General features: G+C 33.0%; 1 protein-coding gene across 1 annotated transcript; it reads right to left on the reverse strand.

Annotated features, from left to right (window-relative positions):
• Nucleotides 1-1,566: 1,566 nt before the first annotated feature.
• On the reverse strand, nt 1,567-27,267 carry LOC148623021 (beta-hexosaminidase subunit beta-like). Its single transcript, XM_088573474.1, has 12 exons — nt 26,875-27,267; nt 15,783-15,892; nt 10,500-10,610; nt 8,362-8,463; nt 7,874-7,982; nt 5,088-5,292; nt 4,672-4,758; nt 3,927-4,002; nt 2,871-3,042; nt 2,380-2,470; nt 2,105-2,209; nt 1,567-1,881 (listed from the first exon to the last, which is right to left on the reverse strand). Exons 1-12 carry the CDS (start codon nt 27,239-27,241, stop codon nt 1,824-1,826), a joined length of 1,593 nt encoding a protein of 530 aa, XP_088429600.1. The 5' UTR covers nt 27,242-27,267; the 3' UTR covers nt 1,567-1,823.
• Between the last annotated feature and the right edge of the window lie 534 nt (nt 27,268-27,801).

The raw sequence follows: 27,801 nt of genomic DNA on the forward strand, positions 1-27,801 counted from the left end.
GGAAACTAAAGATAGATGTCGAAAAAAACCAAAATTCTTATATTCTCCGGAGGTCGAATTTCAAACAAGGACAAATTCTATTTAAGCAACAGAGAATTAGAAATTGTAAGAAATTATAAATACTTAGGAATATATTTTGCTAGAAGTGGAAGTTTTCTTACGACTAGAAAATATTTAAAAGTACAAGCAACAAAATCCTTGTGTAGTCTATTACAAAACTGTCGTAAACATAATTTATCTATTAAATGTCAATTAGATTTGTTTGAAAAAGCCGTTTTACCAATTATTTTGTATGGTTCAGGAATTTGGGGTTTTGAAAATCTTGATATTTTGGAGCGGGTTCAACTAAAATTCTACAAAATTATTTTGAATCTTAAGCAATCAACACCGAACTGCATAGTATACGGCGAGCTAGGGAGATTTGCTCTTTCATTATCGGTAAAGATTAGAATGATAAAATTTTGGTGTCATTTAGTAAATGGAGATGAGAATACATTTTCTTCTATTCTTTATAAATTATTGCATGTGAATTTTGTGAACTATGGCTTAGAAAGCAAGTGGTTGGCATTCATTAAACATATTTTTGATGAGTGTGGTTTATCGAATATTTGGCGTAACCCAGAGTATTTTTCCATTGAGCGGATTGAAAAATGTGTTGAATTAAGACTAACTGATCAGTTTAAACAAAATTGGTCCTCTAATATATTTAACTCCCCAAAAACATTAAATTATAGGATATTCAAGGTAGACTTTGGATTTGAAAAATATATATCTATTTTACCATCATATCTGATGTTTTATTTATGTAAATTTAGGTGTAGCTCCCACAGATTACCAATTGAAGAGGGTAGGTGGACAAATACACCTAGAAATGAGAGATTATGTACGTTCTGTGACCTGTGACTCACACGAAATAGGTGACGAATTTCATTATATTTTTTCTTGCAAGTTTTTAAGGGAGGAAAGGAAAATATTCTTCCCAATTTATTGTCAAAAACATCCAAATATTGTCAAATTTATCACATTATTCAATACTGCTGATGTCACTATTTTAGAAAATTTGGCAAAGTTTACAAAAGTTATTATTTTTAAGGTTGTCCCTCCTGGTTAGATGACAACAATATTTTTACACAAACATGTACCATTCTTGTTACACATGCACTGTAAAATTGTATAATTTTATATTATGTTTGTAATTTCTCGATAACATATGTTTATGAGAATAAAGTATTCATTGAGATGAAGATTACAAGGTTATATTCACAACAACTGCCTTGTTTTACGACTAATCAGCATAATCAGTTTTAAAGAGATACCCTGATATAACTTCCATGATTTCAGAATAGAAAATGATTCAACAGCAGATAGAAAATATTACTATATATTATCTCCATAATTTAACGATTCCTCGTACAAACAAAAATTACCGTGGCATCAATCTCTCCCGTGATTAAAGAACCAAACAACACACATATGATAAAATCCTGCATACAATAAGTCATATTAAATAAAAAATTATATGTATCAAAACAATTTAAATTCCTATGTGACACAAAGACAACACAATTATTGCATATGATTTATTATTTAGAAGCAAAGGAAAAAAAGACCTGCTCAATGATCAGTAAAGACATCTTATTGCATGTCCATGACATAAAAGTTTAGATTCTGATATATGAAGCAAGTGGATGAGATGATTAAGAAATGATTTTGACAATTAAAAATACTATTTATCAAATCCCATTATTTCTTGAATTATCACAAGTCTCTGTTTGGGAATGCTATAGCAAACTATCACAGTACAGGCATTACATATTGTTGTATTAAAATTCTTCATTACAATAACCTGGTCCATTGATTGGCTCAGCTGCAAATCCACGCCTACAACACAAAGATAATTTTGTAAATGCAAATTCACATAGGTTTTATATTATATGAATGTTTTCATGTTAAGGTGTCAGTATTTATTACATAAATTAACCATAAAGACAACCAAACAATTCATAGACAGAAGTCAGAAAATAACAATCAATGAAGATTTTGTTTGGAATAAAAGTAAAATACACAGAGTTCCAATGTTTTAACCCCCGGTACCTTGACCTACCTAACCATTCTACATCTGTGTTCCTCCAGTCTAGGGGCTGCAGCCTGTACACTTTTGACAGACACATCGCTCCACAGTCGTTCAGCTACTGTAGAAGCCCTAGGCCTTGAAAATAACAAAATTATATAAAATAACCCTGTGTGTGAAAAAAAAATCAAAATATAACAATTTAATAAAACATCATTTAGCACAGAAAGCCATAGATATTCCGAATAAAAAGAATATGAATTTTAAACTCAATATAATTAAAAAAAAACAATTTTAAAGAAACATACCAAAACCTTGCAATCAGATTTGTATCGTCAACATATTCCCCCCACATACATGTTTCGCCTCCAATAACTAATTTCTTTTGTTCATCTGTTCCTGTAAGCAAAATATACACAATTTGATATGGCATTTACCGGAAAATTGAAATCCATATTAGTCTATACAATTCAAGTAATCCGGCTTCCTAATTATTGTAATTTCATTCACCAGATAGGATAACTTATATATGACTTTCCATCTGATGCCAATTGTAGTTGTTAGGTGCGGATCCAGGATTTGAGTTGGGGAGGGGGCGTTAATAGAATTAAATGCAGTGCAAAACAAGGCAAAAAATATTATGGGGGTGAAACTCGTGGTAAATTTTTTTTTCTTACCGATTTGTGGGGGGGGGGCGTACGCCCAGTACGCCAGTCCTTGAATCCGCGCCTGGTTGTAATGTTTATGTACAGATATTTGCACCATTAATCAATTGAATTGTATAAAAATTAAAACTAGCCATTGAAATGTTGTGGATCACATGTATAATATTTGGCCCAGTCATCCCCATACGATATGTAGTTAAGATACCAGCAGGAGGACAATAACGTTTTATAGCCCAGTTTTGTGACCTTTGCTAACTCCTCCATGTATCCATCTTTCCACACCTCTACCACCGTGTCTGGCTGTACCTGTAGAACAAAACCACATGTATACAATCTTCATACACAAGTTTGTTACAAGATGTTCTTCTGCCTGGGTTTCCTATAAACCTGCTTGAAATTGTCTTAAGTATTGGTCTTCAATTTGTGCGTGCGTAACATTTGTTATCATAAACTGTAATTCGTAATTGTTACCCGAAGTTCGTGTGGGGCGAGAGTTGGCGTGATGTTGCGTGAAGAATACTGTAATATATGGTCTGTGTGGAATAGTTTTTAAAATGTTTCTATTAAGTCATAATAACAGTTACTTGAACCGAGCTATGCACATACCAGAAAAACAGACGGACTGGAAACGCTTTGTAATAGTAATAATTGATTTGGAATTATTATAATCATAGAGAAAATTACTGAAATATGATGTCAAGGTAAAACAAGGACTATCATTAAAATTAAAGATAGTCGACGCAGTAAAAAATTATTTTTTTTTATCTATAATTTGCTACATTTCATTCAGGAAATAACACATGGCACGCAATTTTAATTTTCGATACAGTTTTTTTCGAACGCAACTAAGTAATCAGTATTTGACCAATCGGGAAACAGAATTGCGATCAGGTGACTTGCGTTTCCATGGAAGAGCGTCTTTAATGTCAAAGGGTAAAAAAAAAACTATACCGACTGCGTCGGAAAAAAGGGTGTGGCAACATGATCTTACCTACAAGTACCCGTGCTCATGATATGCAGGTTGAAACAATGGTGATATCACTAAGTGGAATCACATGATCACTTCTAACTTCAATTAAGACACATATCTAATAACAAGACCAGAAATTATTATATTTTTGGAATTGAAAAAAACTTTATGAGCTCTATGCAATTCTGGAAGGTAAGGAAACAAATACAGTATAACAAACCGTTGCTCCATTATCAATGACTTCTTGCCATATAAGGTAACCTTTATTCAGCTTTTTACCAATGATATTCAGTAAGCTATAAAGGAAACAGTTATGTACCAAATTGATCTGGTTCTTGTTAATAATAATTAAAATATTAAATTCAAACTCATAGCGAATAAATCAAACATAATTTTATCATAATAATCACTACTTACTTAACAAAAAAACAGGAACAGGTCCATTTATTAACTTAAATATTGGTTAAAGGTATATGAACCACCGAAATATGTGGATATTTCTCCTTTCATAAAAAGTCATATTCATTTAATAATTAAAGTTGCAACTGTATTGCAATAAATAAGGGTAATAACAAAATTTCCGAACACTAATCCCATAACCAAGTCAAGTCCAAAACAAATCTGGCAAAATATATATTGCACCACCGAAGCAGCTTGTACCGCAATGGTCCTGACTTGGTACAGGCATTTCAAACGAAATGGTAGGTTAAATCTAGGTTTTAAACATCCCAGTTACATTGCGGTGTGAATATACCGGTGGTGATTAAATACCATAAAGACTATATTGATTTAACATATTTGTAACTGAACCAAAAAACTCAAAACATAAAATTTTGTAATAAAGATGAACTTAACAAAAATTCCTCATATCTCATGACTACAAACATGTTACAAATTGATTTTATTCTTACAAATCAAATTTAATACGGTAAAAAAATTCCATCAATTAATTAAATGATACTAACTTCTGCATGTAATACTGCTCAAGTTTCGCATAGTTGGTCCCAAATCCCATTTTAGTCATAAATGCTGTTATATCTGGATTACTCTGCCTGTAAATGATGAAACATTGATTTCACAGAGCACAAAATAACAACCTCACATGGTGTTCGTAACTGACGATAAATTCCTGTAAGCCTCAAACTTAAGAAAAGGATATCCAGACACCAATAAGAGCACTTAATACAGAAAGTTTTGTAATGGTCCGGTTTTTATTTCTAATCTAGAAATGTTGTTCAACACATTAGTCATATGAAATGTGTAAATTAGAAAGTCAATACTTAATTACTCAGTAAAAGTTCGGGTCTTATAAGAACATAATTAAGATATGCAACTTTTTGTCAATGTCACACTTCTTGTGTATGCAAAGAATTCAACCTACCAACAACCAAAAGGTACTTCATCCCCACCAAGATGTATATAATCATCTGGAAACATGTTAGATACATCAGAGAAGAATTTTTCCAAGAATAAGTAAGTACTGTTTTTAGATGGATCTACAGGTCCATAGCTCCCATCTGGTTGACCTTTGCTATAACACTTGGTCAGTAAATCTGGTATTCCTTTACCCCATGATTGGGTATGACCTGTAAATAGTAAAGCATTGTGTATGGTAGATTAAGGTAAGAACTTCAAGAAAAAAATTAAAATATCTGACTAAATAAAATGAAAGAATTTAGTGAGCATGCTTACATACATACCAACGCTTCCACACCGAAGAAGCCAGTTTTCAAAAATTGATATAAGAGCACAATTTGGCCACCTCTGACAGTATGTCATCAGGATTTACACTTAAAAATGTTTCAGTAGTGCATTTCAAAACATATTGTGTCCTTACTACATACCAAGTTTCGTAAAATTCACGTCGGTAATTTGAGAGGAGTTGGAGTGACAATATGCTTTAGTCGTGCAGTTCTGGAAACACCGCTCAAAGGAACATGTAAAACCCATAAAATGTGAGGGATAACAACTTCTTGATAATATAAACAACCACATATTGTTTCATCACTACATCCAAAGTTTCATGAAATTCTTTTCAGTAGTGTAAGAGGCGTTGCGAGGACACAGTGCTTTAGCCATATACAGCTGAAAAAAAAACTTCGGCAAAAAATCGGCAAGAAAATAAAGAAGCATCAAATAGAATGACAAATTAGAGTCATCAAAATCCATGCGCAAGAGTAAAACGTGGAAACAGGAAGGACTATCACAAAATACAAACACATAATAACTGACCATAAAGGAAAAAAGACAGCACACAAAAACTAGAGTATATGCAACATTTTCTTCCACCAACAAAAAAGAAAAACAACCAAAAAAAAAAAAAAAAAAAAAAAAAAAAAAAACGGCGGTGACCTCAGGTGACCGTGCCGTGGAAGGGTAAGCATGTCCTGAGTACCATCAATTTGCAAGTAGTAAAATCCGGCGAATGTTGTTGATCCAGTAAAATGTGAAATGAACTGAATATACCATATACCTCGTCTCATTTATATGACAAACACTTTATATCAGTCAATCAAGTAGTGACGTCTGTAGTGGTAATATTTACAAAGGCTGAACACATTACTGACTACTGACTTGTAAGTTTATTTGACAATATCCTCGCTCTACAGAGACAGTCCGTGTATAGATCATAGGCTCAACAGTAACAAATCAAATGTGAAATGTATACTCAATAAGCTAGAGCTATTGATATATCGACACTAAGAACGGGGAAATATACAATTGAAAAGCCCAAATCATCACGTTTGTCATAAAGTTTCGATTTCAAACATCCGTATCATCTATGAATAGGTTGAGATTTATAATTAAAGAAGAAAAGTGTATCAGTTGTCTCTTTAGGGACATAACTCCAAAAAATTGAGGGATAAAAGATTTAAGGTGATATGCACGACTACATATTGTGTCCTTACTACATACCAAGTTTCGTGAAATTATGTTCAGCAATTTGAAAGGAAGTGTGATGTCAGATGTTTCCGTCATGTATATCATGCAGTTAAAAGGGGCGTGATTCCCACAACACAAGGATGAAATTTCTAGGTAAAATGCCCGATTTATATAGTTTCCTTGCTACACACAAAGTTTTGTTAAATTTTCATCAGCAGTTTGAGATGCAATGACAAAAACAGGACTGACGGACGGACACGTCAAAAACACTTCACTGCTCACAGTGTAAGTTATATAGGGTATAAATAGTGAAGAGTAATCAAGGGATCCAAGATTCTAGCGAAAATTAAAAGAATGTAATCCAAGGACAAAGACCAGACATGGAACACGGACATACACAACAAAGAACATAAAGTAACTAAAATCATACATACAAAGCAACAACAGTAAATGAGCAACTCGGACGCCACTAAAAACTAGTAGCATGGAGATACACCGTAACGATCCACGAGTTTGATGTAGATCATAAAATTTCTGCAGTGATGCAATCTTGTAGCAACATAATCCTGTTCCATAAGCCTAATTGTAAGAAATCTAGCGCGGTACAAAACGCCTGCATAGTTTAAGGCAAGCTCTGGCAAAACGTATTAGTTGTGATATGAAAACTCCACACGCAGGTGCTGAAGGGATGCTACCACAGATGAAAGGAAAGTTGACAATATGGAATGAAAGTCGTCGTGTTTGTCGTGTAGCTTTGTCAACAGTTTTCTTTTACCATCGACCTCTAAGTGTAGGTCAAGAAATGAGGCTGACTTCACAGTGTCTGCAGTATCCTTTATTTCAAGTGTTATGGGATACATGTGATGTATAAAATCCCCAAAACTAGTTGTTTAACGATAATACTTCATCTATATAGCAGAAATTGAAATAAAAGGATCTGGCTAAACAATATTCAGATCTGCTATAAAGTCATAAGAGTGACGGAATAGGTCGGCGAGCAGAGGAGCACAATTTGTTCCCATTGGAATGCCGACCGTTTGTTTAAAAACGTGTCCACCATACTGGACATATATCTTGTCGATAAAAGATTCCAGCATTTTGAATTTTTTTAAAACGTGCGTCTGACAGCTTATTTTAGCAATCATTGTCTTGCAACGTCTACAATTATTTCTTGATTTTAGGATACTGTTATAAATAGGGAATATTTTTTCACCATTTTTACTAGTTTTCAACCGTTCAGTCTAATCAATTATAAGGTTGAGTTCTCTAAGAAAAGTCTGGTACCTGGGGAATCAAACTCGGGTATGACACGAATCCCCCGAACTCGGGCATAGCCAATAATACCAAGGACATCTTCCGGTGAGTAGACATGGTGACCTCCAGGATATGATCCCTACAACAAAGAGCCACTGTAGTATTTATATTTCATTTAACAGGCTCAATCACTATGAGTTTGATTGTGAACATGCTCATTGCGCACAGAAATGGACATGATTGTAAATAATTATAGTTAGTGCGTTAGCCTTTTCCAAAGATTAAAATAATGATAATGTTTGTTTATATGCTTTTCTAGAAATTACATTTACATGTACTTGCAGCAGAGGCCTTGTATTATTTTAATAAGACAATAACCTGTGATTACTCAACAACAGTTAATACAGGTTACTTGATTGTCATGGTTTTACAAATATTCGTTTAAAGGAAGTTTAAACCGAAATAAAAAATAGAACATTTATGAAAATAAAAAAGTTTGTATCTAAAAATGGATGTACCTTTTGACTCATTTCTGGGAATGAGACACTAGGGTACGGAAATGACTGGTCATCAACCACGTGCCAATGTAAAACATTGAACTTGTTTTGTGCCATTGCTTCCTGTAAATAATATGACGACAGATGTTAGATTCATATAACACATAAACTTTATCATGCTGAACACTTAACCTAACAGTTTTGGAGATATATGCGAAAAAAACACCTGTCTAACCCCTATGTTCTATTTTAGTAACAGCAGCCATGTTTTTCAAGGGACCAAAAATCCCCACAAAAGTTCTATGCAGGATACCTCTAGGAACATTTGTACCAAGTTTGGTCTCAATTGGTCAAGTAGTGTCAGAGGAGAAGATTTTTGAAAGAAATAACATGAAAATTGGCAAAAAAAAAAGTGCCATATCTCCAACATGACTTAACAGAATAAAACGAATATTTGACCACAGATAGATCTCATCATGTTGAATACTTTTAATCCACAACAGAATTTAGCTAAACCTAACGGTTTTGAAGATATATGCAAAAAACTACTCTGACCCCTGTGTTCTATTTTTAGTAACGGCGGCCATGTTTTTTGACAAATCAAAAATCCCCACACCACCATTAAATACCAAGTTCGGTTTCAATTGGTCAAGTAGTGTAAGAGGTGAAAAATGTTTAAAGAAATCGCATTAAAGATAGCAAAAATCATTGAAAAAGGGCAACAACTCCAACATGGCTTCACGGATTAAACCCAAAATTTGACCACAAATAGATCTCATCATGCTGAATACTTTAACCCAGTCAAAATTAAGTTAAACCACTGTCTGACCACTCTGTTCAATTTTAGTAACGGCGGCCATGTTTTTCGACGAATCACCCCCTCCTCCCACCCCCCACATCAGTTCTGTACAGGACACCCCACGGAACATTCATACCAAGTTTGGTTCTTATTAGTCAATTAGTTTCAGAGGAGTTTTGTATAATTGTTAACAATGAGGACGGACGCCAAGTGATGGCAAAAGCTCACATGGCCTTTGGCCAGGTGAGCTAATAAGGCTGATTACGGTCTCGAAAGTTCAGTTGTTAGATTGACGCCAGAGTCAAAACTTAGCAAAATATTTTGCCTTTTCACTCTCTCCATAAAATGAAAATAACTGGCTACCTTAAAGAAAAGTATTTTTTAGTCTACTCATGTTTGGATTTTTTTCTTAAATGGGCCACGAACTACCAATTAACTACAGTAGATATACTGTGAGCCAGCTGACATAAAAAATACGGTTACCCTGCTTAAAATGGTTAAATGTTGAATGCAAAAACCTTTACAATAAGTTTGATATTTTCCTTTAAAGTTCTATGACGATAACTGTATTCCTTTATTAAAATCTACAAATAATGTCAATCCTTACTATATAATTTAAAATCTCTTGATCAGTTTTGGAGGAGTGACGCTTAAGATAGACCATAACTAATATTTCTGGTACATAAATTTTCTTAGTTTTTCTCAAAAATGACCTTGAATGAACATACTTTAGAATTTTATTGTAAACACTTAACTGAGCCTTAACAAAGGCAATTTTTACAGCATTTTATATGGATTCTGTGATAGTTTTCACTATTTTGCAAACATATTGAAACCTGGAATATTTTCCTGCCAATTATCTCCCTTCGAAAGAGGATTTTTACAATCAATGGCTGTAATTTTACCATACAAAATTTTACGCCAAAATTCTTTAAATTTGATTTAAACATGTTACTTTTACATGATTTCAAGCACCAATAGTTAAATGAAAATCTATATATCTAATTATTTTTGTCCTATAGGTGTGGTTTCAGTACACCTAAAACGGATTATTCCCCGGATTATCCCCCCCTCTGAAATATTGGCATATCCCTTCATGTACATCTACCCAAAATACCAAATTTTCCTGTGAAATTTTATCCAATAAGCGTTTAAGAAGGAATTGAACAGTCGAGCAAGACAGACAGAGTGATTCCTTTATATCCCCTAAACTTTGTTTGTAGGGTACAGTAAATTTGCTAGCGAACTACATAATGACAAAAAATGTTGGTATAATACCCGTTGGCGTGCCTTAACATCGTTGAATGGCTGTCCGATTTTCACGTCTACCTGATTCTACACCTATACATATAAAACTTACAATATGCTCCTTAATGACTTTAACTGATAAAAAATGTCGTGATGTGTCGATCAACATTCCACGGTGTTTGAATCTGGGAAAATCCGAGATTGTTGTGCTATTTACTGTAAACTGTAAAGACAACATTTCCTTATATTATTTCATATATACATCAACATGGAGCACACAAAAATTAGCTTTGATTTACATTAAGTTACATTTCTTTTACCAGACAAAAGTATTATTTTGCGAATAGCATAAACAAATCAAAAGTAACATGTCTTATAGTGTCATAGTATATACATCTATATTTACGGCAGCTTTTCGGGTCTGTCTGAGGAAAGCAAGCTATGGCTTTCGCGAGAAAGTACGAGTTTTGTAAGTCCTTGTATGATTTTGCCACTGTCCATCCTATGAAACTATTGCTGTTGCATGATTGCTTAAAGCGTACTAAGTCAGTACAATTGTCCATTCGGTCACGTCGTTGCAACCGCGCTAACGAGACAGTACTATTTCTCACAATACGTTTCCATTCAGTTTTTTTCGCAAACACATTCCTTGATCAAACGAATATTAAAAATAGCAACAATGTAAGGAATGAATCCCAAAGTGTGTTCTGGATAAGATAAGAATCTCTGAATTCTTTTGAGAAGAATATTCTTCGTCAATTAGCTTTTTGGTTTCTACATCGAACATAATGTCATGCACACCTAGCAGAGATTTTACCATGTCTGATCTGGTTGTTTTCTGAAGACACTGTATCCGTCTTAGAGTAAAGTGTTGAAATTTCTGAAGCGACTGCATGTCAGTTAGTGTCAGAGAGGTCCATAATTCGCATCCATTTTAAAGCACTGACGCAAGTACGACCTTCTGATACAACTTCAGTTTTGTAAGAGGATTAAGATCACTCTGAGTGTAACAAACGTCGAATATTTCATAAAACACTTTTCGTCCTTTCTCGTACGCTTTTAACACAGATTCTTTCGGCTGAAGGTTCGACGTAATAGTTATGCCTAGGTGAGTCTTTACAATCTTAATTTCAATAGATTCACGTCCAAGCTTCCATGTACAAGAAAAATCAGTCCATGGTCCATCATGTCTGAAGATAAGAATATCAGTTTTTGCGCCATTAAATTCAAATTTCCACTTTATGGAGTATTCGAAACAAACAATGAGAGCCTGCAGAGCTCTCGGGGTCAGAGCAAGAAGTGCAACGTCATCTGCGAAAGCAGGATTACCACAATGTAAATAATCAATGTTTAGTGCACAGTTAGAATCTTCCAACTTTGTGAGTAGAGAGTCAATATTTACAGTTTGTATAAGAAGGTTGAAAGAACACCTCCCTGTCGCACGCCACGTTTAACTTGAAACCACCCAGAATGCACGCTTAATGTCTAAGAAACATCCAAACCCAATACTGTTCTGTTATAGCATCGTCCTTATGAATTCAGTGCACGTAAATGATGCAGTCGTGCAGTTAAGTCCCTTGGTAAAGCCTTGTTGCTGACGACAAGGGAATGATCCACAATATAAGTCAGACTAAGTAAGAATTCTCTTATGAAGCACAGAATCAAATAGTTTATATGACAAGGGTAACAACGCAACTGGTCGATAAAGTCACATTTGTAGGTAGGTTTGTTACCGCCCTTGTAAATCGGTAAAATTAATGCTTTCAGGTGTATAACCTATCAATAATATGGCGTTAAATAGACGCACGATGGCTAAGTGCAGCTTTTGTCCTGCGTATCTTAAGTGTTCTTTTTTTAATGTTGTCTATTCCAGATGCTTTTTTCATTTTCATAGTCTTAACTGTATCATTTACTTCATCTAGGGAAAATTCACCATTTAAGATACAATTTTCTGTAAAGTCAGTAACAGATCCAAAAGAGTCACTATAGCATGACTGTATCTGTTGAATCGGAGATTTCCTTGTAATACTCAGCAAAGCAGTTAACAATGTCTTGTGGGTTTCGAACAGACCCATCTGCATCACGTATTTCACTACAAAGTGCGCGTTTCTTTTTCGATCGCTTATTCCACAATTTCCAGAATAGACTCTGATCAAACTCGGCTGCTTCGTCAATACTATTTGCCACATCTTCTTGATATTTTTATACGCATTTTCCTGAACGTTGATGAATGTCCTCTTTGTAGCCTTGTAAAGTCGATATGATTCGTGTTGCATGCCCCGCGGTTTTCCTTGGTCAGTCCAGATTTTCCGTTTTTCACGGGCTACTTTATGTGTTTCCCGTCACTTCACGTGTTCAGTACAGTTTTAGCTTACTGTTGAATTTGATTGTGGGTAAGGAGTGTGCCGCAGCTATATTTAGTATATCAATTATATTGTTACTGAAAGTTTCAATGTCTGCTTCGGTATTCAGCTCGGCATTGGATTCAAGAAGTATCGAGTCATCGAGTCAACATACAATTGATACTGACCAAGGCTGTCTATATTTGCCTTTTCCCAAGCTACACGAGTTCGTTCAGTCGTTTAACGTGATAGCTTGTTACTGGAACTTTAATCCTGCATATTATCGGACTCTGATCGAGGTTATGTCAGTGTCAAAATTGTTAAACACCTTACAATCGAGAATACCGTCAGTAAAAGACACTGGCACGAGCACATAGTCTATAGTCGTTTGTAATGTAAAAAATGTGCAGTTCAGCTCTGTGCACACTGACAACGTATTAACTGGGCAAAGATTGTGTTCTTTTATAAAGTCCTTGAAGAAAATCGATTTCTTCTTCAAAATGGTAGGTGCAGGGGTAGTGTCATATTGAGCATTACAGTCCCCAGCAATAATAACAGTTCCCAATTGAGAATAGTAGCAATACAGATCATGGATATAACTAAAACATGCAATATAGTATTCCAAGTTATTGTCACTAGGAAGATACGTCCCAAAAACGAATATAGGTCTTTCACCATCTTTTGCTTGTATTTCAATACCATGAACACGGCCATCGTAGTCAGTGTTAAGCACATTGATGCTAAAAATTAAGTTCATTTTCACAAGAATCACACATTTCCCGCTTCCCACTAGACGCATGTAGTCAGTACCCTCTGGTCAACACACACTGTATTCTGAGTGTAGAGAGTCTAGAAACAAACGGCAGCCTTTCACTCAATCGCAGTTCTGAAAGTACCGTTATATCGCATCTGTACTGGTCGAGAATGTTATTAAGGCTATGTGCTGACGAGATAATGCCTCGGACATAAGTCATTAACAAAAGCTTAATTACGACAACCGGAGTACAAATCTTGATAATAGATGTCATAGTTAATCTTCCGGTAATTTGGATCCTCATACTGACCATTGATTTCATAATCGTTACGATAAGAACTCTCCTAGGCCGAATAAATAATGTTATGTTTCCGATGATATGATAGGTAGGAATTTTTTTTTTTTGAAATGAGATAAGTTATAGTGACACCAAACTCAGAATACAATGAAAACCAAATATGCAGAGACTAAACATGTAATAGACTTAGTGCACGGCCTAATCTCTTTTGGGATTTGGCGCTTGAGATATTGTTTGTTTTGACGGTGGTGGTCAAAGCAAAAACATCTCACATGCCGAATCCCAAAAAGGATTATCACGACCAAGAGTACACTCACGGCATATGTGTTTAACAATCGATTCTAAATATAAACAACCAGTATTTCTCTTTGCTTTTCCACCTAGGATAGAAACTAGAAGCCCTATTTATCACAGGAGCCCCTGTCTCATTTATAAGTAGTTATTTTTTTAAGTAAATCAAATGTGTCTGTAATACACTAATGATGCCCCCGCTCGCTAGATTTGCCAAATTAGGGACATGTTTATTTTTGTATGAAGACATGGTTTGCAGATTCAGAAATCCTTGTAATACTCATGGTCTGTTGGTTCAGCTCAATCCTTCCAAGACTTGCAATTACAAACTGTTCCAGTACCGTAACTCGAAAAATTTGGGGATCGATTTTGGGGATCAGAAATTCCTAAAAATATGCTTATCTACATATTGTATCCTGGCCAAATAATGTCATGAAATTCTGTTTGGTAGTGTCAGACTAGTTGTGATCAGAAAAAGAGGACCGATGGACGGACTGTCGCATAAAAAATGTTTATACCCCCATAACAAAACCCTAACTGTGTTGCTTGGGATATATTTCTGACAAAAATTACAGTCTAACCATCAACCAGTTCCGTAATATTCCGAAGTCCAACTATCACCCAGTTCTGTAATATTTCATGAAAATCAAGATTCTATGACCTTGCACACCATCATCATGTGTATGAACATCCTGCAAAAAATATTTTAGATGAGGAGATAGCCATATAGCTCTATTTCTGATGAAAATGACAAAGTGCAACTTTTATCAATTTCCATAATATTTCATGAAAATCAAAATCCTTTGGCCCTGCACACCTTCATCATGTGTAGAAATATCCTGTAAAATATTTTAGATGTAGTTCAAAAGCTGTACGAGGAGATAGCCGAACAAGTCATGATCATGTGTAATCCGGACAGACGGCACGACTGACGGACGGACGAACGGACGGACAGGGGTAAATTAATATATCCCGACAATTTGTCGCGGGGGCATAAAAAACATCTTTCATTGGCTTTATTTTCTTATTTATCTAAAAGACAATAGGCAGATTTTTTAATTATTTTTGTTTTAAATCACAAATAAAAACTTTTAGGTCGGGGGTCTGAAGGAGGGTCGGTAGGGTGACCGGAAACATTTTAAGGCCTAAATGGATGGTCTATTTATTACTCAGCAGTGCTAGAGGTTGTCTGGCAAGCTATTTTCTGACTGTGGTTGGGGTACGGAGGAACAGAATTACAACCTCTTACATTGCAGGAGTACATGTGTAAACACGAACAAAATGTTAACTTGACAAATCTGTTGATTATTTTTCAGATTTCTGTATACATGTGCATGTATTTGTATTATTCAAGATTCTCCCTCAGTATTATTTCTCCACTGGCATGATTGGAAATGTTGAAATTTGATTTTCAACATTTGAGCTTTAGCATACTAAGTGGAGAAATAGTTTAGGAAGCAGAAATGAGGTTGTAGTAGTCTCTTTTTCTGGGCTCATTTTATTATGAAATTGTACACTTATGTGCATGTAAGTTAAAACACTTTTAAAACAAAACGTTTGTATGTTCAAATTTGCTATTCATGCAATACCAGTCTGCGTCAATACTTGCCACTCGGGCAATATCAGTCTGTGTCCACACTTGTAACATATGCAAAAAATTATATAAAAAAATCAATAATTTGCAAAAAGTCGAAGACATTATAAATATACCTCGGAATTTCTTTTATAAACAATTTGACTGAATGTTTCTAATCCTCTTAAAGCTCCCCAGACTGAGTTAGCAAATATAGATATGCCTATTGTACCAACGGACAGTTCATCTGGAAAATAAACACCACAATATAAGAGAATGGAGTATGTCAAAAAGGCACTACAAGTATATACAATATTTACAGCTTACAGTTAAATAATGGTGTACAATCCATTGCCCTGAAGTATTTGAGCTTTGTGTGTTACAAAAAATGATAGGAACAGTACCCTGAATGTAGTAATGGATCGTAAAAAATGTAAAATATCTCTGCTCACATTCAGCTTAAAATACTATTTAGTAGGTTATACTGCAGTCTTAAAAATAGCAATGCAGTACCACACACTTTTTATTCCCTTGAAATATCGCATATTTCCTGACATCCATATTAAAGATTTCAAATTTATCCCCAGAAAACAATAGCAAGGGTTCTTGTGCCCTAAATATTCAAAATTTTGGGAAATGTCCCCGACAAAGACTATGCCTACGTGCAACCTGAGTATACCCACATAGGATTTAGCTTTAATATATCTAATATCAAACTTTCATTTTATATTCATGGACCAACATTTTGACATCTTTCCTCCATGTCTATAGTACCTTTTGAATATTGCACCAGCTTCTGGGCAATATATGCATGCAGCAAATGTATGAATAATACATAAACATGCACATCATGTCACAATAGCTACAAGAAGTCATGGGTATGGTGGTGGGTGTACTGTACAAGTCTGTTGTAATATATAGCACGGGTACTGTGGTGAACTTATTGTACAGGTATGTTGGAGTCTATCACGGTATGGTGGTGGATATACTGTACACTACAGATCTGTACAGTACATCCACCACCATACCCATGACTTTGTTTGTTTGTTTGTTTGTTTGTTTTTGTTTTGTGGGAATTATTTGTCGCAGGTGTATCATTTTGTATGTTGTCTTGTTTTCCTTATCTTCATGCAGTCTTATGTATGTAATTACAATTTTACTATTTTGTCTACATTGCATAAAGACCGTCTCCTTTTCCTATTTTCACGTTTTGGTTACGATGTTTTGATGCTTTGGTAATTTATTCTCGCGTTGGTCGTATATTTAAGAAATAATTCGTGGAGGGGGTAAATTTGTACTCATTTTAACATGGGTACGGCATTTATATTCTATTATTGAACACCGAGCGATAGCGAGGTGTTCAATGAGAATATAAATGCTAATCCCATGTTAAACCCCAGAAGAAATTATTTCTTTTCTAATACGACAAATACGGTGATTTTTGTGACAAAATAACGGGTGTTCAGTTTAACCCCCTCCCCCATATGGAAGTTGTATTAAATTTTATATTTATGTCATCGTATGCGTTAAACGTGTGTATTTATGTAATTGTTTTCAATTAGATAACCTTTCAGCCGTTAAATCATCGCGTAAACGTTTATAAATGAGTGTATTGTCTAGAAGCGACAGCGAAAGAAAGAGAGAGAGTGCGCAGGTGCTAAAGGTGGGATTGTACCGACAAATACTGTTCGACGATATGAAGACGTCATATTAGAAAGTTTAGTTACGTGCGTTCCTCCTTCGTCCATCAAATATAATATAACGAGAATGGATATGGTGAATATATCAAAGACACTAAACCCCACTGGGATGAAAAGTCGATCAAGATATAATGGTCAAATCTCTAAGTGCATCAAAATTTATTTAGGGATGCAATGTTGAAGAAAAATTCCACAATCTTGGAATATTCAATCATTAAACGTCAGTTATGTATAGGAAACTTGAATTCGATTGCGGACGTGGAATAGTTGAGAAATCGAAGACCCTTATGAAGGACTTATGTTATACTGGGATAATAATTTATAATCTGATCATTTAGATTTTGTTTAGGGCGCAGTTTATCATTTTTGTGAGCTATGCTCAGAGCGATTCTAATTTTATTGTTGTGTTCACTTTTGAGTGCTGTCTTATTATTCACTATATCTATTAGGTGAAGACAGAGTTAGCCCTCGTTTAGTGCGAGTCCAACTTTTCTTTTTATTAAGAGCTCTGTATTTTATCATTAGAAACAACTATTACGGGGCGCCGAATGTGAATCTTGTGGTTTTGTACTCAAAATTCAATTTTGTACAGACAAAAGTGAGTTTTGTTAAAAAAAATGAGTTCAGATTAACAAAATCTATAACATACTACAAATTTAAATTTTGTCATACACAGTAATCTTTCAGTGGACATTAAGTTACTTTTGTCATGACAAAATTCATTTTTGTATCACAGATTTTACTTTTGTTACCTAATTTGAATATTGGGTAACAAAAGTCAATTTTGTATGCAAATTAGTTTTGTTTGGATCCTGTGAACTATTATGCATACAAAACTGAGAAAAATTATGACAAAATGAAATTTTGTATTTACAAAATTGAATTCTGTCACAACAAAATCACTTTAGCATGCAATTTAACACAAAAGTCAATTTTGTGAGAGGGAAAAGTCAATTTTGTGAGACAGAAGTCAATTTGGTGAGAGTGAAAAGTCAATTTAAAGTCGATTTTGTATGCAAATTAGTTTACAGAATCCTTAGAATATGCAAATGAATTCTCTCTTCACATTTTGTAAAGTGTCTCATTGGATATAGTAACCGCGGGTCTCGCAGACGCAGGTTTCTACAGAAGCCATATGGGGATCTAATAAAAAGTGAAATTATATCGTTATCCCGATATATATATCGTTATCACTATATATTTATTTCGTTATCTCAATATAATTAATTCGTTACATGGGTAAAATTAATTCGTAATCTTGATATAATTATATCGTAATCTTGATATATTTATTTCGTTATCTCAATATAATTATACCGCTTTCTCGATATAATTTTATCAAGATAATGAAATCAATATATCGAGATAACGAATTAATTATATTGATATAACAAAACAATTATACTGAGATAAAGAAATAAATATATCATGACAACGATATAAATATGGAGATCACGATACAAATATACTGAGATAACGATTTAATTATATAGAGAAAATGATTTAATGGTTTTTTTCAGGTCCCCTTTGGGCTTTTGAAGGTTTCTGATTTACCATATGGATGATGAGCTATTCAGCAAAAGTAAATAATACCTAATAAAGTGCAGTGTGGCACATCAACCAAATGATATGCACTTGCTCGAAGTAATCGAAACATGCGAAACCCGCAGTTACTATATCCAATGAGAGGCATTCTTACATTCTTTCCAAAGGATTCTGTAAACTAATTTGCACACAAAATTGACTTTTCTCTCTCACAAAATTGACTTTTGTTATTCAATGTACATATCAGGTAACAAAAGCAAATTTTCTATGTAAATAAGTTAATATACCTATTTGACAAAATTTAGAAAAAACGAAGTTAAAAATTTAAGATAAGAAGTTGAAAATTCAAGATAGTAAGTGAAAAATTCAAGATAGTAACTCGAAAATTCAAGTTAACAACTTAAGATAATCAGCTGAAAAGTTGATGATCAGGTCTACCGCTTTGTAAAATTGTTATTAAAATCAGATGTCTGATATCGTAGAAAATGCCCATGGAATACCTTTTTACATGATTTTAAAATTTTCAGTATTTTTAAGTTTTATATCTTGAAAACTGTAAGACATAAATAATCAATGGTTACCATGATCACTTCTACATGCCTGTTATGTTTCATTAAAATCAAATCACTGGCATTGAAGTTTTGGCCCCTGAAGTGTATGGTTTCATCTTTACCTGACCCTTATGATTTTTGAAACCAGATGAGCTTTACATAGTATTAGAGTCTCTAGTTTATGTCTCGATCTGGCCTGACCCTCTACATTTTTTTCTACAAATTATTATTTTTACTATTGGTATTTTACAGTGCTTGTATAGTGCTTATCTAAAATATTACTCTAAGCACTGTACAGTGCATATATAAAACAATGAAGAAGAACAAAAAAAAAGATACAAGAATCTATATATCAATGATAGAAAAAAAAATTCTAAAAGTCAAAGTATCAATATGATAAAACTTAGAAAAAAAAACATAGAAAACCTTAAAAAATTTAAAATCTTCACAATAGTTATATATATATATATATATATATATATATATATATATATATATGAAGTATAAAAATTAAAAGTTCTCCATTTCACCACACATGTACATGTATATAAAAAAGTGATCAAAGTTTTAAAAAGAAATAAAAATTAAGGAACCATAATATAAAAAATAGGAGATTAAATATGGCCACTGAGCTGATCACAGAGTGAAAGTCAACTCCCAAGTTTTGTAAAGTTTCTGTGGTTTATGAGAATGTTACACGAGATTTATAGATTTTGATGTGAGGAATTCAGTGATGTGAAATTTATTGAGAAAGAAAGTGATTTGGAAAATTATGCAGAATATTACTTTTGAACAATATGAAAAATATGAATTGGATTAATACATAATAGATTTGAAAAGATATTACTAGGTGTAAACATTTCTTGGAGGAATAGTTCAAACAATAAGACTTTTGGTAGTAAATCATCTAATCCTAAAGGAACAGTACAAACTTTGCTGGTAGCGAAAAAAGGATAAACCTAATAAAGGAGAACCAACTCCAAAAAGAACTCACTCAGAACTCTCTAAAGGCTCTAGCACAAGCCTGGATATACCAGGACTAATTAACTTTCAAACAGATCTTGATGAAATTAAATTTAGCCTTAAGGGATTTAACAACAAAAGAAGAAGTGACAAAGGACCTTGTTAAAACTTCAGACTTAGAAGAAATGGTCAAAGGTACTGTGAAAAAACTTCTTAGTAAATTGGAGTCTACTGTGGAAAAGAAAGTAAATGAGAAGATAACAAAAATCAATAAAGAAATTGAACAAAGAGATAATGACATTATAAACAGAAGCCATATCTATTGAAAATGAAAATCTTAAAAAACAACAACAAAATTGCATGGCTCAAATTACATCCTTTAACCAAGATCTAGCATACACAGCACGAATTGCTAAGACTGCTGACTTGAGCAGCAATTATAATGAACAATATAGTAAAAAAAAACAACATAAAGGTATATAACTTCCCAAAAAAGGAACGTCACGATCTTAGAAAAGACTATTAAAATGGTTAAAACTGACTTAAACGTAGCTCTAGAAGACGGAGATATTGTGGCAATTCACCACCTAACAGCAAAGAGTGAAGAAAGATTTTACAAAATGGTGTGAAATGTGTTGATGATGTCACAACAAGGAACATGGACCTTATAAGTAGACTTGAAGACAGTGGGAACTTTGACTAAGTATGGTACATTAACTGCAACATGTACAACTCAAGTTTGGTTGATATGATGATATTAACAAGACTGAGAGGTAGAAGGGAGATAACTCTAACTCTTCACTTGAAATTATATCATGCCTGAATTTAAAAAAAACTGAACGTCAAATCCAAATGTATATAAAGATAAATATATATTTACATAATAATTATAGACTGAGATTTTACAAAAACTGATAAAATTCATAGCATTTCTATAATGATGCTAGCCATGTTGATCATACATAAAAATTTTATTCTATGTCTATTTTTTTCTCAGATATCTTTCTCTTTTCATTATATTTTCATTTTCGTTTGTCTGATGAATGTTTGTGTTTACCTGTATATTGATTATTACAATGTGTATTGTATGATTGATTTTCAATGTTATTTATGGATACGTTAAAAGTCCTAATTGTTAACTGCCAAGGCCTGGGGGATATTTTTAAGAGAAAGGATGTTTTTTATTATCTCAAATCAAAACAGTGTGATATTTATTGTACTCAAGATACCCATTTTATAGGTGATATTGAAAACCAAGTTAGAACTACTTGGGGATATGAATCTTATTTTTCATCTTTTGCTTCAAACTCATGAAGATTTTATTTAATAATACATTTGCATTTAAATTTTTGAAGGAGAAAAAAAGATTTAAATGGAAATTATTTAGTATTAGATATCAGTATTGGGGAAGAAAAGATTACTTTAGTTACTTTATATGGTCCCAATACAGATACTCCAAATTTTTATAGTCAACTTTCGAGTATAGTTGAAGATTTTGGAAATGAATCTTTTCTTATTTGTGGAGATTTTAATTTAGTGTTAGATCCACAAATAGACTGTTGTAATTATATAAATGTCAATAATCCCAATGCAAAGGAGACCTTGTTAGAAATTATTGATCAGTATTGTTTGATAGATCTATTTATAGAATTATTTCCTATTCTTCAAAGGTATACATGGAAGAAGTAAAAGCAATTTAAACAAGCTAGACTTGACTTCACACAAAGCATGCTGACAAATCTAAAAAGTTGTAAAATTCAACCTAGTTATCATCCTGATCATTGTATTGTGATTTTTAAAAGTAGTATTTAATCCTTTCATTAGAGGTAAAGGATTGTGGAAATTTAACAATTCTTTGCGGAGTGATATCGATTATGTAAATACTGTGAAAGAAATGATTATTGACCTTAAAAGCCAGTATTCAGCTCTTGTTTATGACATGAACCATATTGGTGATATAGAAAATGATAACTTACATCTCACTATTACTAAATAATTATTTTTGGAGATTTTATTAATGGAATTAAGAGGAAATACCATCTCTTATACCAGCTATACAAAAAATGACTGGGATAGACAAGAACAGATTTTACAGCAAGAAATAGATTTGTTAGAATGCTTTATAGATAATAATTCAATTGATGACCTTGAAGATAAGAAAAAAAGAAAATATCAGAAAAGGTAATATGAAAGGAAAATTAGTCAGATCAAGAATACAATAGATATATGAGGGGGAAAAGCCTACAAAATATTTTTGTGGCTTAGAATAAAAAAAAATTTACAAGCAAAATTCTACATAGGGTTGAAGAAGAGGGTGGTATTAATGTAACTGATCAGTTTGATATTTTAAAAGAAGCAAACCTTTTTTATGAGAACTTGTACAAGAAAAGTAACTCTTCTTGCACAGTTGAAGATTCAGAGGGTACATTAAATAATTTTGATTTTACTAAGTTAACACAGGATGAAAAACTTAGTTAAGAAGGGGATATAACTATTGAAGAGTCAACTTGTGCTCTCAAAAATATGAAAAATAATAAAACACCAGGATCCGATGGATTGTCCACTGAATTTTTGAAATTTTTCTGGAGTGATCTTAAACATTTTGTTGTAGACTCTTTGAATTATGGATTACATAATGGTAAACTTTCTGTAACACAGAAACAGGGTAGAATTACTCGTCTTCCAAAAGACAATAAACCCAGACATTTTTTTAAAAACTGGCGTCCTATCTCACTTCTTAATACAGTATATAAAATTGGGTCAGGTGTAATTGCTAGCAGAGTTAAAAAGGTTCTAGACAAATTGATTAATTTAGATCAAACTGGTTTTATAAGTGGGAGATATATTGGAGATAATATTAGATAGGTGTATGATATTTTGCAATATACAGATGAAAAGATATCCCTGGTCTGTTACTGTTCATAGACTTTGAAAAAGGATTTGATTCTATTTCATGGGACTTACTAGTGCTTTAAAATTCTTCAATTTTGGAGAATCCTTTATCAATTGGGTAAAGTTTTTTATACCAACATTTACTCTGCTGTAATACAAGGGGGCAATGTATCCAACTTTTTTAACATTGAGAGAGGATGTAGACAAGGGGAACCATTGTCTCTTTATCTTTTTATTTTATATGCAGAGATTCTAGCAATCAAGATTAGAGGCAATGTGAATATAAGTCCTATTTATATCACACATGTTGTACATAAGTTATCACAGTTTGCAGATGATACATCGTTAATTTTAGATGGAAGTGATACATCACTTAGAGAGACACTTATAGAATTAGACTGGTATGCAAATATTTCAGGATTAAAAATATTTTTTTCTAAAACCCATGTGGTTTGGATTGGAATCAAGAAGTATAGTAATGATATTCTTTGTCATGATAGAAATCTATCATGGGGAACTACAAGATTAAACTTCTTGGAATCAATTTTGATGTTGATCTTGACAATATGATATATATTAACTATTCAGAAAAACTGCGCCAGATAAAAAAAATGATAAATACTTGGTCAAAGATGAATTTGACAGCTATTGGGCGAATATCAGTTGTTAAAACCCTTATTCTACTGATTCTTAACCATCTAATTTTGACACTGCCGAATCCCAGAAATGATACGATAAAAAAGATTGATAACCTTATCTACTTCTTCATTTGGAATTCACCTGTTCACAGAGTGGAGAAGAAAGTATTACAAAAGTCTCATATTAACTGGAGGTCTAAAAATGATCAACCTGTCTGCATTTATTTTGGCATTAAAATCCACTTGCATTCGAAAAAAATATTTAGTCAAAATTGCACATGGCAAAATGTTTTATATGCCAGTGCAGGTTTAGAAAAGGAGAAACTATTTAATTTTGGAGCTGGGTATACAAATAATCTTAATTTAAATACTATGAACAAATTTTGGCAAGATGTATTCAAGGCTAGAAAAACTGTAATTGAGAAAGAGATGGACTAGTTGGGGATATTTTTAACCAGCCCTATATGAATAAATCATTATATTTAGGCCACAAACAAATATTTATGTAAAATTAATATTACTGATGACCCAAATTGCACTTTTTGTAAAGATGAAGACTATAGAACATTTGCTTTGGAATTGTGATGTTATTCAAAATTTTATAGAACAAATTGATAATTGGCTATTATCAAATGGGATAAGTATTCCATTTACAAAAACAAAGTTTGTTTTTGGCAATACATCAAATGTTGTCAAACGTGAAGCCTCTAACTTGATTATAATATGTATCATACAATATATCTATAACACAAGATGTTTTCAGAAAAAAATATCCCTCCATGCACTTGTAGGAAAACTTAAAGATTTGTATTACATAAAAAAATGTATTGCTGTTAAAAACAAAAACAGATACATTCTCTAAGTTCTGGAACCCTTACAGGTTTTTGGAATAATGTATTTTGGAATAATGTATTATATAAGCTTATTTAATTTCTTCAAAACAATGATGTAAACATGTTTTGGAACAATACAGAATATCACACATCATCAGACAACCCTTTTTCTAAATTTCAATTTTTTTTTTTCTTGTTTTGTCTCACATATCTAAGTATTTTTTTCTCTAACATTTTATTATCATTTCCATTTAATATCCTCTTTTCTATGATAATCTGTACATTTGATTACATTTTTGATTTTTAGTAATCTAACTGAATCTATACGAAAACCTTTTTTGAGATAGATATTCTGTAATGTCCATCATATACAATAATGTGTCTACCTAGGTATCCAAATAAAATAATATATGTTGTATATTCAAAATGTGAATTGTGTATATATATGATGATACTAATGCTAACGATGCTGGGATAAAAAAAATAACAATAAATAAAAAAACATATACATAGAAGTAAAAAAAAAATAGCATTTGCATGTCAACTATAAAGTTTTCAGGTTTTTCTTGAAAGTATTCTGACACAGATTTGGTGCTTCATAGTTCTTTTGGCAAGTCATTCCACAAAACGGCAGCCCCTCTATTTTTCTCCATAAGTTTTGTTCGCAATGTTGGTTTGACTACTGGTAGTAGCATATTGCTTTCTGACCTAAGAGTTCTGGTTGGCTTGTAGATGTTTACAAGTTCTTGCAAGTACACAGGTGCTTCTTATTTTAGAGCTTTAAGCACATAAAATAATACTTGTATTTGCAATGAAAAGTTATTTGCAGCAAGTGAAGTGATTTTAAAATATGGTCCCAAACACAGGATCAAAATATTTTTGCACGAAAAAAACCATCAAGTGAAATTGTCAGTCCCTTTTTTTGGATAAAGTTGGAGTTTTGATTATCATCATTTTCCAATGTGTTTCACTCAGACTTTTGGGGGCCTCAAGCTTGAAAATACAAATAAAAAGATAATATGAAAGCATTAATTTTCATTTATGCAAATTTTCCTGTTTCAACATGGAAAAAGTATAGAGAGATCCCTGAAGGTCTACAATAGAGGAAGGAAATTTAATGAAACAAGATTATATCCAGTATCCACATATCACACCACAAGACAAGAGTACACAAGAGGTGAAATACAAGGAATAGAAAACAAAAAAAACAAAAAAAAAACACACACACACAAAACAGTAGGACAGTGTTAGATGAAAATGAAAACTTAAAATCAAAGCTGTCATCAACATTCCCTGCTGTGACAATAAATGCTTTGTCAGTCCACCATTTCTGCATGTGTGTAAGGCAATTGAAGTTACATGTATCTATATTGGTTTCAAAAGTACAGGGTTCAACTTGCTGTTGTCATATCTTACTGCACTCAGCGCATCTCTTAACTTACTATCTTGAATTTTCAAGTTGTAATCTTGAATATATTCCAGTTATTATCATGAACTTTCAAATTAGTATCTTGAATTTTAAAGTTGTAATATTGAATTTGCAATTTTTTGTGTTTTCTAAAAAAAAAATTGAAAAAGTGGCCGATGTAGGGCTTTCTTAGGATCCTTATCAGTTTGTGTACAATTTATTTTATCAAACTCTATGATAGGGTTGGTGACCTATTTCTTTCCTTCAACCTGAATTTTGCCCTAACAAAACAAAAGTTAGAAAAACTTGCTGCAAAATATACACAAATTCCTTTTGTGTTTTCTAATGTGTAAAGTATTAGTGCTGAAGTACAAAAATGCCATAAAAGAAACAGGCTGTGGAAGTACATACATGTATTAATTAGTCCCATTAGGGGCAATGTCTAGTAGCGATGTAATCCCTTTTGGGATTCAGTGTCCAGAGCTATTTTCTGATTGGGCCACCCACTGAATCAATCTTGTGGGCGGCCAAATCAGAAAATAGCTCTGTACACTGAATCCCAAAAGGGATTAGTAGCGATGTTGCAACAATAACAAATAAATAAAATTGAATGCAGAAAAAGAAAAATAATGAAACTTGAAGTTTTAAGCTATTCAGAAATACCAAAGAAGGAGTCATATGCTAAGTATATGTACTTACAAGATTCATCCATATTCAAACTAGGAAATTTATCGCACTCATCTCTCACTTTAACCGAGGCTGATGAAAACATGTTTCGGCTTTCAGTTCCATATTTTGGCTTGAACAACAGAGTTGTCTGACTAAATATGATCATCATGTATCTATCGAATGCTGATGTTAGAATGTCGCATGTCTCACCGGTAGCCACGAATTTGAAATTCGACGAATCCATCGTAAAAACGTTGTTAGTTGTAGCATATTTTTGTGGTAGAGGCCACGGTGCACCTAGTGTGGGATTAATTAGAGTGCCTGTCAAACTGTGTAAATCACAACACAAGAAATTTAATGCCAATAGAAAAAACAGTTTGTCTAGCATTTTCGCCATTTTGAACGTGTTTGATCACATGATGGGATTTTCCTATCATGTGATATGAAAAAAGTTAAAATCTCTACGACAGTTCCGTGAACGTCCTCATAAAACGGAAACCCGTATTTGTTTCCTGGTGAGTTTTGATTAGAAACTATGATGTATTTAGGTAATTGACCTGGGTAACAATAAATTTCAATAATTCAATTTTCTGTATATTTGCACACAATTTACATTTACAAATTTGAAAAATGATTCCCTAACTGCAATTTAAAACTATTTTATTGAGCCAAATTGAACCATGTCTGTGAATGAAGAGTCTTTTTTACAACCTAAGTACAATGCAATCCAAATAAATCTTTTATTAAAATAAAACAATGAATATATCAATATCATGATGTTTTTGAATGTTTGATATTTTCAAATTTTCAAAACCATTCAACAAATGTCATTAATACATTCAACACATTAAAAATCTTGTATTTTTAGAAGTAGAGTTGAGGGGGGGGGGGGCATATTCACCACCCTCTTTTTTTTGCTTATAATCCAAAATATTTTGCCTATTATTTCTCAATTGA

The sequence above is a fragment of the Perna viridis genome, chromosome 3 (genome assembly GCF_037379345.1).
Source record: "Perna viridis isolate PV_CMFRI_1.1 ecotype Kerala chromosome 3, ASM3737934v1, whole genome shotgun sequence".
In the NCBI taxonomy this organism is placed as follows: domain Eukaryota; kingdom Metazoa; phylum Mollusca; class Bivalvia; order Mytilida; family Mytilidae; genus Perna; species Perna viridis.

Coding starts and splice junctions, on each gene's coding strand:
- LOC148623021 (XM_088573474.1), bottom strand. CDS start 27,241: ATGGCGAAAATGCTAGACAAACTGTTTTTTCTATTGGCATTAAATTTC. Junction 15,893..26,874: donor TTTGAATATGGATGAATCTT/GTAAGTACATAT, acceptor TTTATTTTCCAG/ATGAACTGTCCGTTGGTACA. Junction 3,043..3,926: donor TCATTGATAATGGAGCAACG/GTTTGTTATACT, acceptor TTTGTTCTACAG/GTACAGCCAGACACGGTGGT.